At 39.8% G+C, this 13,303-nt stretch overlaps 1 protein-coding gene and 1 long non-coding RNA gene across 5 annotated transcripts in view; one reads left to right on the top strand and one right to left on the bottom strand.

The window, feature by feature from the left end:
• Positions 1 to 8,312, top strand: part of LOC121886069 — a 92,032-nt gene extending 83,720 nt beyond the window's left edge. Inside the window, exons 2-3 of the long non-coding RNA XR_006092668.1 lie at positions 1,661 to 1,783; positions 4,247 to 8,312. This is a non-coding gene — a long non-coding RNA (uncharacterized LOC121886069). The remainder of the gene's footprint in view (positions 1 to 1,660; positions 1,784 to 4,246) is intronic.
• Positions 1 to 13,303, bottom strand: part of ctif (CBP80/20-dependent translation initiation factor) — a 59,363-nt gene that overhangs the window by 27,577 nt on the left and 18,483 nt on the right. For all 4 annotated transcript variants that reach the window (XM_042395975.1, XM_042395976.1, XM_042395977.1 and 1 more), the window contains exon 8: positions 1,853 to 1,929. In XM_042395975.1, the coding sequence (XP_042251909.1) occupies positions 1,853 to 1,929 (77 nt within the window). The remainder of the gene's footprint in view (positions 1 to 1,852; positions 1,930 to 13,303) is intronic.

Genomic DNA, 13,303 nt, shown 5'->3' with positions numbered 1-13,303 from the left:
ATCGTCTTCGTTTTTCCTAGCCGATGTAGGCAAAGCTATCATCTCTTTAGGCACTGACTAGATGTTCTTCTTGTTTTAATGATATACATTAATTATGCAAAATAAATAAGATTAAGATAAAGTGGTATGTTATTACAAGAAATGTTTCTTGTTAAAATGGAATAATAATAATAATAACGAGAAACTTACATCATGATCATTACATGAAACCATCTTGTTATAATGTGAAAACAGTCTTGTAATAACAATAAAAGGATTGTGTTGAAACAAGAAAAAAAATGTCATTATAACAAGAAACTGAGTAAATATTTTTTTTGTCATGGTGGCAGCAACATGCTGCTGTACTTTAGCATTAATTGGATGGATCACAGGTTGAACTCTTTAGGAATCCATATATTCAAGAACTGTTTGAGCAGTGTCTTCAGTCATGTCTTGTTATAATATAGTATGTTTCATATTTTCCTTTTCAATTCTTTCCAAAAATGTTAAATGAGTTGGGCTGGGGTGACTGTGGAGGGAAAGTCATGCAAGAGAGTACTTTTCTTTTACAGTTTGGACTTCAAATTAGCCTGGTATGCTTTTATGCAAGCCATGTCTCTGTAGGACAGAGTGGCCCAACTCTTTGGTCAATATGTAGTTGATCCTGTGCAAGTCACTTATTCTGACATAAATGAAGCTTCCACATCGATATTTCCACCACCCTGTTGGTGTTAAGCAACCATCAGTCAATGTTTCATGTCATAACAAATGATAAAAACAAACAGTTCTTGGTAGTTGACTCAGACTTTTGGGCCCCACTCCGTACGTTTCAGTTCTGCTCAGTTGCTAAATTATACCTCCACAACAGACACGTGCGTACACCAGACATGTACACAAACACACATACTGTACGTAAAACTGGACATTTTGTGAGCCCTCTAATACAAGCTGTGCAGTAGACAAAGTGTGCTTGGAACCAGAGTGCACACAAAAAAACAGGATGGTCTCTTGTTAATATTTCTAGATCACAAAACAAATACACTGAAACCTAACCAAACTGCTGTTGGTCCAAGTTTATATTTTTGTTCTTTTCTTTTTGCCAGCACTGCGCTGCGCCCATCGCACATAAACACAATAGCTCTGGACAGCACCAATTATTCCCTGTACTTAAAAACAAGGATGAAAGTGCTTTTGTCCATTTGGTACAGCTAAAATTTCCTCTTTTTAACCACAAATACAACCCAAATATTTTCTCTTGGCCTGTCTCTTAGCAACTGAAGAACAGTTTTCCAGTGACATCAGGGCAGGGAACGAGAGAACGAGAGAAAGAGAGATGGGGTTTTTTTTTTTCTCTTAAGGACCTGGTTTCAATGAAGTCAGACTTGGGTGAAATTAGATTTCAGAGTGTATACAATTAGAGCAGATGTGCCAGTGCAAAATTTTAGTGCCAGAGTGGCAGAGTTTAAACTTTTAAGGACACGAGGATAGGTTAAATGTCGCAAAAGCAAGACGAGTAAATCCATAATCAGAAAAAAAAAAAAAAAAAAAGACAGGAAGCTCGAGTATTGTAGGCAAACATGGGTGACTGAATAACTGCCACATATTTTGTTGAGTGACCTATTAAATGTGAAAAAAACCTTGAATGTCTCCTCAGTGTTTTTTTTCTTTTTCCTGTCTGCAGTGAAGTGTGGAGCCTGCATTCCTGTGTTGACATTGCTTTGGCTGGGGAGAGATGTTAAGGCTATAGGACTGGCTGTGCACTGACATCTGACATCAACACAGAAAAACATTCCCTCTCACTGAGGTAGGTATGTGTGTGTGTGTGTGTGAATGTGTGTGTGTGTGTGTGTGCAGGGCTTGCATGCGTCATTACCGTCGGTCATTCCTCCTGCGTCGGAAGAGCTTTTTGGTGTGTGCGATCTCAGCCTCGTTAGGAAGGGGTGGGAAGACCTGTTAGAGACAAATCATAGAGGAAGAGACAGTTGTTGTCAAAAGCAGCAATGCACATTATATAATTTTGTGACAAGTATCTATAATATAGAATTCTTCACCACTATAATATGGAAAGGTAGAGAGAAAGTTGCTTGTTTTTCTTATCACTACAACACACAAAATCTAGGGTTTTCCTTTATTTATTTTAGGAAGCTGCAATTCTAAATTTTTCTCAAGAAATCTTGGCTCTCCATCAATAGTGAACATGATGTACTTTAGCATTACTGATGCCAGACAACTTCAGGAACTTTAAATATTCTAACGTTTATACAAAAACAAGACATCTTAAGATTTTTGACAATTTTCTGATATTTTATAGACTAAACAATTAATCCAATAATCGAGAAAATAATCTGCAGATTAATCAATAATGAAAATAATCATTGGTTGCAGCCCCTACTTTAACCCCTGATATTTATTTTATTCTTTTCATAAGGCTCCATGTATAATATTAAGCATAAATGTTACCATTTGATATTTTGCACCAGAGTTAACTCTACATATGTGTGCGTTTGCATTATAGCATACAGCTACAACTAGAAATCTCCTTAAATACGTCTCTGCATGACAGACTGAACGGAAACATCTTGATGAAAAAGATGATTATAGTCAAACATGACTGTAAACTATTATACCGTTGCCATCGGTAATGTTTGATTCTGATTAGCTGGTATGGATTGACTTTCATGCAATATGTAATTGTAGGGAGGCTTAGCCACTGAACTTTGAGCGAGGGTTATCTGTGTAACCGATAAAATAAAATAAATGAATAGTAAGAGGGGAAGGGAGGCAGTGATAGATAAAGAGTTCCTGTTTTGCTATATGTTGCCAAGCAACACCAAGGAAAGAAATTGGGAGTTACAGGAACTACATTTAATGATATTAAAAAACAGAGAAACAATATCCAAATTAGTTTAACTAAGTAAACAATGGGTATTTTTTAAATTTGACTACATTTGGCATTTTGTGGCTGTGGTAAATTATATTATCCTAGAATATACAACTTTTTGGTTATACTCCCTTAATTACACAGTCCATTCCCTATGAAAGGGAAATAAGAGCATCTAATATCCATTAAACATCAGCCCTGTCAATCAAGCAGCATGCTCCCCCTTTGCTCAGCATCACTGTGTGCTGTTGCCATGGTTACAGGTGGCCTAGGACTAGCGCCGTTGTGTAGACATACAGTATGCGATGATAGAGGGTGTCGTGAAAGAACAGGTGCATAAACACAATAGTGTGCTGTGCGTTATGTGACAAGTAACCACACTGCACAGAGCGTGAAGGGTGGATATTAAGAGTTTGTGTGAGCCTGAGGAGAGCATCTGCTTACCCCATCAGCAAAAGCCAAAGTCAATTAGTGTCAGTGTATGTATAATATTGGAAACAATGAGTTTGTATCTCAGTGCATCTTGTCTCATGGCCAGTTTATGTCCACAATGTAATGACAATATTGTCTTCTTTTTATTAGCTAGAGAAACAGTGCATATTTGAGCGACGCTAATCTTTTATCCCTTCGCATTCGTTCTTCAATGCCAGTTATACTGTGGTTTTGGATTTTGCCTGCGTTTTTTTTTGGTTTCCACTGGTAGAGATGTTACAATAGGTTGAGTTGATTTTGCACAGTCACAAGAAAAAGTCAGAATTTGTTTTCACTGAGGCTCATAGAGAAATATAGGAGAGAGAGAGAGAGAGAGAGAGAGAAGGAGAAAATGAAAGGCAGAGTTCAAGAAAACGTTTCTGAAATGTACTTTGGAGCTGTAATGGCTGAAGGCAATCTTTTACTAATCCACAAGGATAGCATTCATGTGTACAAATAGAGCAAAAGCCATACCTGCACAATACGGTCACGGCTTTGAATGAACTCACTAAAGTATAAATGCTTGTTTCTAGTAAGTGTCTGTAGGATTCCTGGAGAGTGTCTGCCCCTTATTTTCTCCTTTTGTGCAAACATGTTGTACATTCAGAAACACACAGATATTCAAATGAGTTTTGAGCTTGATATTTGACACCGCTTCTCTAACCTACTTCTCCTAGAGAAGCTGCTGGGGGATTGTTGGGATTCTGATTGAATCCAGATGTGAGCGGTAGAAAGTGTGTGCATGGAGGGCGGCGGGGGTGCGTTTGTGTGGCACAGTAATATCCAAAAGGGGCAGACAAACACACACTTAAACTGTCTGTTAGAACAAAGCTTTCCTTTGACCGCAGCAATTCAGAAGGCTTCGTGTATAAACCCAAAAGTATTAATATCTGCGAAATTCTGCTGTTTTTCCAGACTTCATCTACTTGCCTCTGCAGCGCTCTGACAGGGAGAAAAAAGTAGGTGGGGATACAAAAAAGAAAGAAACCGAGGAACTGTTGCATGTTTAGCTACTGTAGTTTTCCTCTAGGATATCATTAGCTGTAATTCTGCCTTCAAATGGTAACCAGATGACAGTGAGTGCTCTCTCTCACACACACACACATACAGACACACAAACACATACATGAGACACATATTTAACAAAACCTTTTAACTTATAGCATTTTTCTGTCACTATTTTAGATAAATCTGCTGTAAATAAAACATTTTTTAAATAGTGCAAATCTACATCCATAAAACGAAAGCATTTTTAGACCGCAGCAACACAGCGGAGAAAAGCACAGTTTCTAATGCGTCTGACAGAAACAGAAAGGGAGGAAACGGGAGATGTAGAATTGTCTCTGCGGCTGAAAGAGAGAGCGCTGCGTGTGTGAATATGCTATCTGCAGGTAGCAGCCAGGGCAGGGTAGGATCAAAGAGAGGCGTTTGCTGGCCTGGTCCCCAGCCAGAAGACCTCTCACCTCGTGGCAGGCGGCGTGAGCCCTGTGGACGTGACAAGGATGGCGAGGGGGGCTTGGCTGTGTGAGTGGGAGAGACGACCGGGAGCAGGACAGAGACAGAAAGGGACGGTGTGGATTTTGTATGTATTTGTAAGTGCATGTTATAAAGAGAAAAAGAATCTAAGGAGCGCTTTTCTCAACATGGTGACTAAGTGTAGGTTACTAATGGGGGATGAAGAGTATGCCCCAGAGAGGGAGGGGATGACAGGAAGAAGCCCCTTTCACCCTAGGATCCGTCTTTAGTCCTAAGTGGGTATTCACACTGAAAATAGGGTTGCATTAAAAAAAAACATAACAAGCTGCATTTGTGTGAATGCGTTGCTATGGGTACCAATGAAGATGATGTTATCGAGGAGGTTCAGTTTGAGTAACAGATCCATAAACTTGAAGACAGCAGGACTACCGATCTAGAAAGCTGTCCTGTCTTGACAATCACAAGGTAAACAGTAGAAATGATCCCGATCTGATCACAAAGCAATCTACCGTAAATATGTGTTTGCATGTATTCGATTGACCACTAAAGTATGTTGCAGGATGACTGATCTGAAAGTACGGGCGGCGATGAGAGTTTGGAAGAGCAAAGACGAATGAAAGGAACATGTGATGGTGAACTTTGGTATAGACGAGGACGAGGAGGAGGAGGAGGAGACTTTGAGTGAGATTTTTTTTTTTTTGTCCTTGGAGTGTGAATATGTTAGCAGTAGGATTCTGGAGAAGTCCCGAGGAAAGAAGTTGAGTCTTAAAAGAACAAAGCGAGCGGATGAGAGTTGGAGGATGAGAAAGACAGTTTTGACAATGTGATTGATGTGAGGTTTGAGGGAAAGAATGGAATCAAAATGCGAGAGAGAGAACTGGCAAACGAGGGGGCTGTCAACACGGAGGGAGAAGCTTTGCATGTGCTTGTTGAGGGATACAGAACCAATGATGACGACTACAGATTCATGACAGTTGAATATGAGAAAAATGGTTTTCATCCATTTTTAAAATTTTTTTTTATATCCTTGAGGCAGTTGGTGGCATTAATGGAGTATGTGGTTATAGTTACGGATCATGGCTAAGTAGCTAGAATATTCTTTGCTAATTTGGATGCAGGGCTTCATTTCAAAGCATTGAAGCATTTGTTTTTAAACCAGAGCCTGTACTAACGTTGTCAATTTTAGATTTAAGAGGCAGTGTTTTTGACGTGGACTTGCACAACACATGCATTTAAATGGCTAAACATTCTTATTCCTGGACAGAAGATTCTTTCTAATTTCTATCTCTGTCAATCTCTCATCCCTACTATTAACAGTTTCAGCCTCTTTTTTCCTGTTTGTATGTGAGTGACAGAAAAAGAACCAGACACAGTGTGCAGTAATAGTGTTTGCCTGCATGTATGATATGTGTGTCTGTTTTGAAAAAAAAGCTGAAAGAACAAATTATTGCGAAGCATCAAACTCAGGTTTTACCGGCTGAAACCGACTAGTGGCAATACACGTCTAAAGTTGTCACACGGTATGCCAACATGCACAGCCTGCGGCAATGAAATTAATTAGTTTGCTCTCAAGTTTGAATCATACGACGCCGGTCTAGGTGCGTGTTTGTGTGTGCATTGTATTACGTGCTTGGTTGTGCGAGTCTGCGTTGAAAGGATGTTGACATACTTTACCCTGTAGCATTCCAAGGAAAATCACAGGTCACTGGGAGAGGCTACCTGCGACGCTAACACAGAGGATGTGTCCTTTCTACAACAACTTCACGTAGCCACGTAGCTCCCAAGCAACGACGACGCACATGCAGCGAAAGTGAACGTTTTCAAAAGGCTTGACCCAACTCCCACAAAACCAAATTTCATGACTTAACCCTCAGCAGTATCTAAAAAGGTTTTATTTTTCTCACTTTTTGTCAGAGCGGTCATGGAGCCGGGTCAGATACCATTGTTGATCCATTCATGACAATGACGTTGCTTTAGTGTGAAAGCAGTATAAGTAACAAGGAAGGAAAGTAAGGAAATGAGAAAAGCGAACAGAGATGGAAATGTGAAGAATAGAAACGGAGAATAACGATTATAGAACTTTCTCTGTAATAGCATAGAAAGTGAAGTGCATGTCTTCCTGTCCCCTCTAGTGTGTAACAATTCTGGTATGATGCTCATTCAGTCAGTCCATTGTTTCTCGCGGCTTATTTATGTTGCGAGGGCCCTCAGCCAAAAGCAATAAATTTAAAACTGCCCCAGGGGTGGCATTACAGGACAGGTTGTTGAGAGCAGAGGAGAGAGAGAGAGAGCAAGAATGACAACGAGAGAGACTGTAAATACAAGATAGCAGGCACGTAAAAGAGAGAGGGGAGCTGAAATGCTTTGGCTGAAACGATTAGGACACATACCAGACACAAATGAATAATGATTCTTGCCTTGTCTGTATGGAAATTAGGTTTAGCTGTTCCGTTTGCTTTATGTGTTTGTGTAACTGTGATAAAAATGTCTTTCATTCAGAATTACACGAAGCTACATACAGTATAACTGTAACATTAACTATAAAAGTTCATGTCTTCTGAAGACATTATGACAAGTATGTTGTCATTGTTTAAATATGTAAAGGTGCACTATAATTGGTAACCGTGTGTGTATTCATTTTAATTTTGAGGGCAAGTTTTGAAACTATAAATGTTTGCATATTCGTAGAGTCGGGATAATAGAAGGAGTAGATGTCATTGTAAGAATATTTAAATGCAAAAAAAAACAAATTGTGTTTTTACATTTGATCACAAAAAAATAAAAATTAACTAGTCAACGAAGCATTTTTAGATTTCTGAAAACATGTCTGGTTTTGTGCCTAATAGTGAGCCCAAATTTTGAAATTTTATCTGAGCTCAATGTGCAATTTTTCAATCTCAAATCTGAATTATGTGTTAAATTGACTTTAAAAACATTAAAAAATTGTATTTTATTTTTTGTGAGCTGTACTGAGCTATAATAAAATCTGACAGTAAACCCACAGGGATCATTTAATTATTATTCGTTGATAAAAGAAATTATGAAAAATGTGAATTCCTACTGTAAGCGACAGGAAGTGCTACACCGTTCAAAATTTGCACTGATGACCAGCTGCTGATTCTAGATATGCAGCGTCTAGCTCACACATGTAACTCTGAGGATTTCCCAAATTGTTTTTTTTTTCTGTAAAATCCCTGTAGTATAGGATTTGCTCTATGTTTCATGATCCCTACTTTAGGCCTTTTGATGTAACTTACTCTGCAGCTGACGCCTGCCAACAGTAGAGAAAGAAGAGATTTAGAGCTGCCACAGTCAGATACAGTGGGTGATCGGTGATAAGAGGCAAAGATGTGAGGTCCTGACATCCATGTCTCATTTAATAAGTGATCTGAGTCTGGGGCCACAGCAGAACAGACAGATAGACAGGTACATCAAAGAACTCGGGGGGTCTGGCTTCAGGAGGAGATGGAGCCGTTGTGGGATCAAAGTGTCAGAGGAAAAAGAGGAAAAAAAAAAAAACTGTAGTACCCTATAGAAATGTAATCATGCGACAACCGCTGCTGCAGCAGCAGGTTTCACGTGCTTACCGCTCTGTTCTAGCCATCTCTCTGACTGATGAAAAAAAAAAAAAAAAAGACTTCAATCATATGCACTCTCTGTGTTACATTACATTGACAGTCACCTCATCTCCTCTACACGACCAAGGCCGATGCTTTGTGTGTGTGCGTGTGGGGTCTGGTTTGCATTATATTTGTGACGACCATCTATTTAATGGCCTCTATTCATGTAAGGACACATGGGCTGCTTCTTATAGTGAAACAAGCCAATGCTACTACTATTTTATAGCCTTAAATTGACACTGTGGGTAGTAGTCAACCTATTGTGGAGAGAGAATAGGGCACAGACTGGAGGTTACCTTGTTTCTTGGGATTTAGCACACCAGTAGCACTTCATGTATATAAACCAGTTCAATAATTAAAGAAGAAGAAAAAGAAAAAGGGGCATGAAATGAAGTTAGAATACTGAATGACACATGACCTTCCTTTGTGTAATTTCATATTATCAACTCTTTAAAATCCTTCAATATTATTATACATTTGTAATAGTATAATTTTGATCAGTCTTGTTTTTTTGGTACATTTTTAACTTCTGGCTGTCATTCAGATGTGATAATTTCCAGGGGGACAAGCATTGAAATTATATATCTAACGTTTTACTACTCAGTGGATTGTACTCCACTGGACAATTATTGGACACCTCTGTGGAATTAGTCACAGATTTCCCAAGGTAACCTGTATTCATGCACGTGCTCAAAGTCTCCAGCGTTTCTCCCATGCTCAGAGGCCGGAGCAGAACAGTGCACAGTGGTGATTAAGCCAGTGTGTGTGCGGTTAATGGAGTGTCGGAGCCAAGCAGCAGTAGGACCAGGGACAATAGCAGGAAGAGACCACAGGGAGGGGGCTGCCGGTCGCCATGACCCCCTGGATATTGTTCTGCTACCCACCAACATTTGAAGGATGGAGGGGAGGAGTGAAGGACGACATGAGGAGAGGAGGGAGGAGGACATAAGGATGGTGGTAAGAAGAGAATAGGGAAAAGGAAACGGCAAATAGGAAGAAGCGAAGGGAGACGAGGTAAAAGACCGTAGAAAAGACAAGCAGAAGAGTGTCTACAAGGAGAGCGGAGACATACAGGAACATGAAACGTGTGTGAGTGGAATGCAGGTCTCAGACCGACTGACAGCTGACGGACAGACCGCCAAAAAAGAATCCGGCCCGCCCCCAATGTCCCTTCTCAACCGGAGTCCTGCTCTGCGGCACGTACACTTCCAGACAGAGGGGCCAACCAGTCTGTAATATCTCAGCTCCAGACTCCTGCTTTGTTCCCCTGTTGGTCGGCTTTGTTCACAGACCAGAGACCGGATGTCTCCTCAATGACTGACCGCTTTCTCCCTCTCTCTCCTCATTCTCACCCTGGCCTTCTGTTTCTTCTCTGGTGCCCTGCACCATTTTACGAAATGTAATATTCTGTCACTGACAACATGATAGCAAAACACTTCTGTCATGAACTACGTGTTTTGAAATATCTCTCTTAATGTGGACACACAATCATAAACGTACAATATATACTTGTGTCCTGTGACAACTGTATTTGCATTACTGAGAAAACTGGTTTAAATGTTTGAAATGAATAGTTCAACATTTTGAGAAATAAGCTTATTTGCTTACATGCTGAGAAGATCAATACCAATACTCAGATCAATACAGATCAATGCTCTCTTATCTGTCCATTAATTATGAAGCTAAAGTTGGGAGCCAGTTAGCTTAGCTTAGCATAAAGAGTGGAAGCAGGGGGAAACAGCTAGCATGACTCTATCCAAAATTTTTAAAAATCTAGCCACCAGCACTCCTAAAGCTCACCAATTAACACGTTATCGTTTGTACAAAAAACAAAGTGTAAAAACTGACGTTTTTTAATCTTTGGACAGAGTCAGTCGAGCAGTTTCCCCCTGCTTCCAGTCCAGCTAAGCCTCTTCTGGCTGTAGCTTTATATTTAGCATGCAGACATGAGAGTCAGATCTTCTCATCCAGCTCTCAGCAAGACAGCGAACAAGCGTGTTTCCTAAAACGTTGCACTGTTCCTTTAACACACCACAATGACAGCTGTAACAAGTCTGAAGCTGACTCTCATGGCGACTGGCTGGACTGCTGATAACAGTGAACTGACGTGATCTTGGCAGCCAGTAAGTGACCTCATGGGAAACATCAGGTCACAACACAGTCATACCAGTGAAACCGAAGCACCCACTCTATTGCAAATGAGGAAACTCCCACAGGTACAAAGAGTATTATGATCCAATACAACCTTTTATTAAATGATATGTATGCGTCATTAACATACACCTATCAGCCTCCTCACTCCTTTTGTCATGATTTACGGTATTTTTTTTTTTTTCATCAAAATAAATGTAATGCCTTTAACACATACTGACAAAAAGATGTGTGAGTAATCAAACATTTGCTGGCGTTATTTCAGGTACGGTAAGTGCTGAGAACACCCACATGTACCCACACACATGCACACAAGTTGTGGCTGTCACAACACAACATAACACAACACCGAGGATCATGCTGACATGATCATGTTGGCCTCTTTCACACATAGTTCCCAGTAAATTACTGGAATAACCTTTCACGCAACACTAGTGATTTTCACTACTCACACATGCAGCTACATTCAGGAACATTTCTGTCTTGTGCCTTTTCACACATGCCACAGTGTTTCCCCTATATGCTTTCAACAGCAGCTCAGCACCGCTTGCTAAATGATGAATGCCACTGCTGATATTTCACTTTGTACATAATAATCACGACAAATGCGGTTTCTCCACTTCAAGCAGCTGACTGGATTTAGTGGTGAGTGAATGGGAATTGATGTCATTGCTGCAGCCGCTCCTCTGTTGTCTGTGTCGTTGTTTGACCCAGGGCGGGGCTCAGCTCCTCCACACACACACACACAGAGCAAACAACATGTATTTTATCAAACTACCTGTTCAACAAGCATAAACCAAACCAAATAGCCAAACTGTTTAGCTTAGTTTGCCACGTATCTTAAAATCTGGCAAATTTAGCTACAGGCTGATAGTGTCTGATGTCTGTGTTCTTCCTTCTTTCTAAACTTCACACAGTATTTTGATATCAGAAATATTATTTATCTAAAATGTTATTTTTGTTTCCAGTGAGATATTATTGAGTTTATATAGTGACTTTGCTGTTGTAAATATCAGTGTTGCTGCTCTGGAAACAATATTTAGTTATATTTAAAATGTAAATCAATTCCAATCCTGTTCTGAATTAGGATTATTACTTCAGGGCATAGAGCTTACTTCATCAGTGAGCATATTTGTTTCACTTTTCTTCTTGCTAATGTCAAAGTATACTGAGAAAAACTATAACCAGTGATGTTTTTTTATATAAATATAGTAACATCCAAAATGATGTGAAAATAGATAGTTGATATTAGTCAAATAACAACCCCCCCACCCCGACCCCACCCCTCCAAAGCTCCTGTAAATTATCACATGTCTCGATGAACATGAATGAGCCTATCTGGAACAATTCTAAAAAAGTTACTTCACTGCTGATGTGCACAAGTACAGGTCCTGGCAATGTGGGCCAATGCCGGAATAGACTGGCCGAGGGACAGTCCAGCAGATGGTGGTAATGCAACACTCATGGATGCCAACTGCCATAAAACTCAAAAGAAGACGACGATGATGATGGGAGAAGGCTGGATGTAGGTGTATGCGGTGGAAGACGTCTCTTATTATTTTCAGGAACATTGCGGACGAGGAGCTGTTTGGTGCCAATGTTCTTGTAATGTATTTAATGTTCATCATGTGCATCGGAAAGGCCACAAGTCACGGTTTCAAATACATCACCAGCGGAGTCTTGTGATTGGTTCGCTAGCTCCATGTGAAAGGATGTAACCCTTTACATGCTTGTCCCTGCGATGTCACTGCTTTAATTCGCAACACAGCCGTACGGCATTTTGCCTGAAATATTACTAGGACATGAGGTGGGAAATTGGCTCCCATTCACACATGACCCCATGCGGGAAATGTTCCTGAACATTTCAGGGATAGACTGCATGTGTGAAAGGGGCTGTTGATGAGCCAAACAGCATGTGAGTGAGACGGAGCGTCCATGATACAGAATGTGTCATGAGGGAGCTGATGGACACGTGGATATAAAAAAATTCCTACATTTCCAGGAGAAAACGTCACTGAAATTTGCCATCTGTAATTCTAAGGAAGCTGAGACTTCAGGGACTTCACGAGATTTGTAGCTTTTCGCTGTGGCTGCCAGACAGAGTCATGCATCAAAAGTTGTTAGTTCACTCAACTAGGTGAGAAATTTAATTAGCAACGTAACATTACCTGTAAACTCTGACATTTTGCTTTAAAACACTATAAAACTTTAGTCTGGAAGGGCCTTCCTGAGGAGCTAGGGCTCACCAAATCACCATCTTTCTTTAAATTGCTTTCTAAAATTCATTTTTACAAATTGCTCCATCAAATCTTTTTGATTGATTTTTGATTGTTTCTTTTATCAGTGATATCTGGTCTGATGGTCTGTTTTACCAGTTTTCTGTCTTGTTTATTTCATTCCTATTTTAGTTTATCCTTTTATCTTTGTTTTAATTGGTTATGTGTAGAACACTTTGTAACATTGGTTTTAATATAATAATAAAATAATAAAGTTATGTATTGCACCTTTCAAAACTAATGTTTTACACACAACAATAAAATGATATCGTGATAAACAGAAGTAGTACTATGAAAATATATTATTACTCAGAACAATAAATCATGCTGCTCCTGTTTAATGTTTTCCAGGATCCATGTGACACTTGGCGTGAATCCACAGATCAAATACTTGCTCTCTGACCCATGAATGCTTCTGTCATTACAACCTGACACTGGACATGAAGACG

The sequence above is a fragment of the Thunnus maccoyii genome, chromosome 19 (genome assembly GCF_910596095.1).
Source record: "Thunnus maccoyii chromosome 19, fThuMac1.1, whole genome shotgun sequence".
In the NCBI taxonomy this organism is placed as follows: Eukaryota; Metazoa; Chordata; class Actinopteri; order Scombriformes; family Scombridae; genus Thunnus; species Thunnus maccoyii.
The sequence above is the reverse complement of the archived record's forward strand: the minus strand, read 5'-3'. Positions and strand labels throughout refer to the sequence as shown.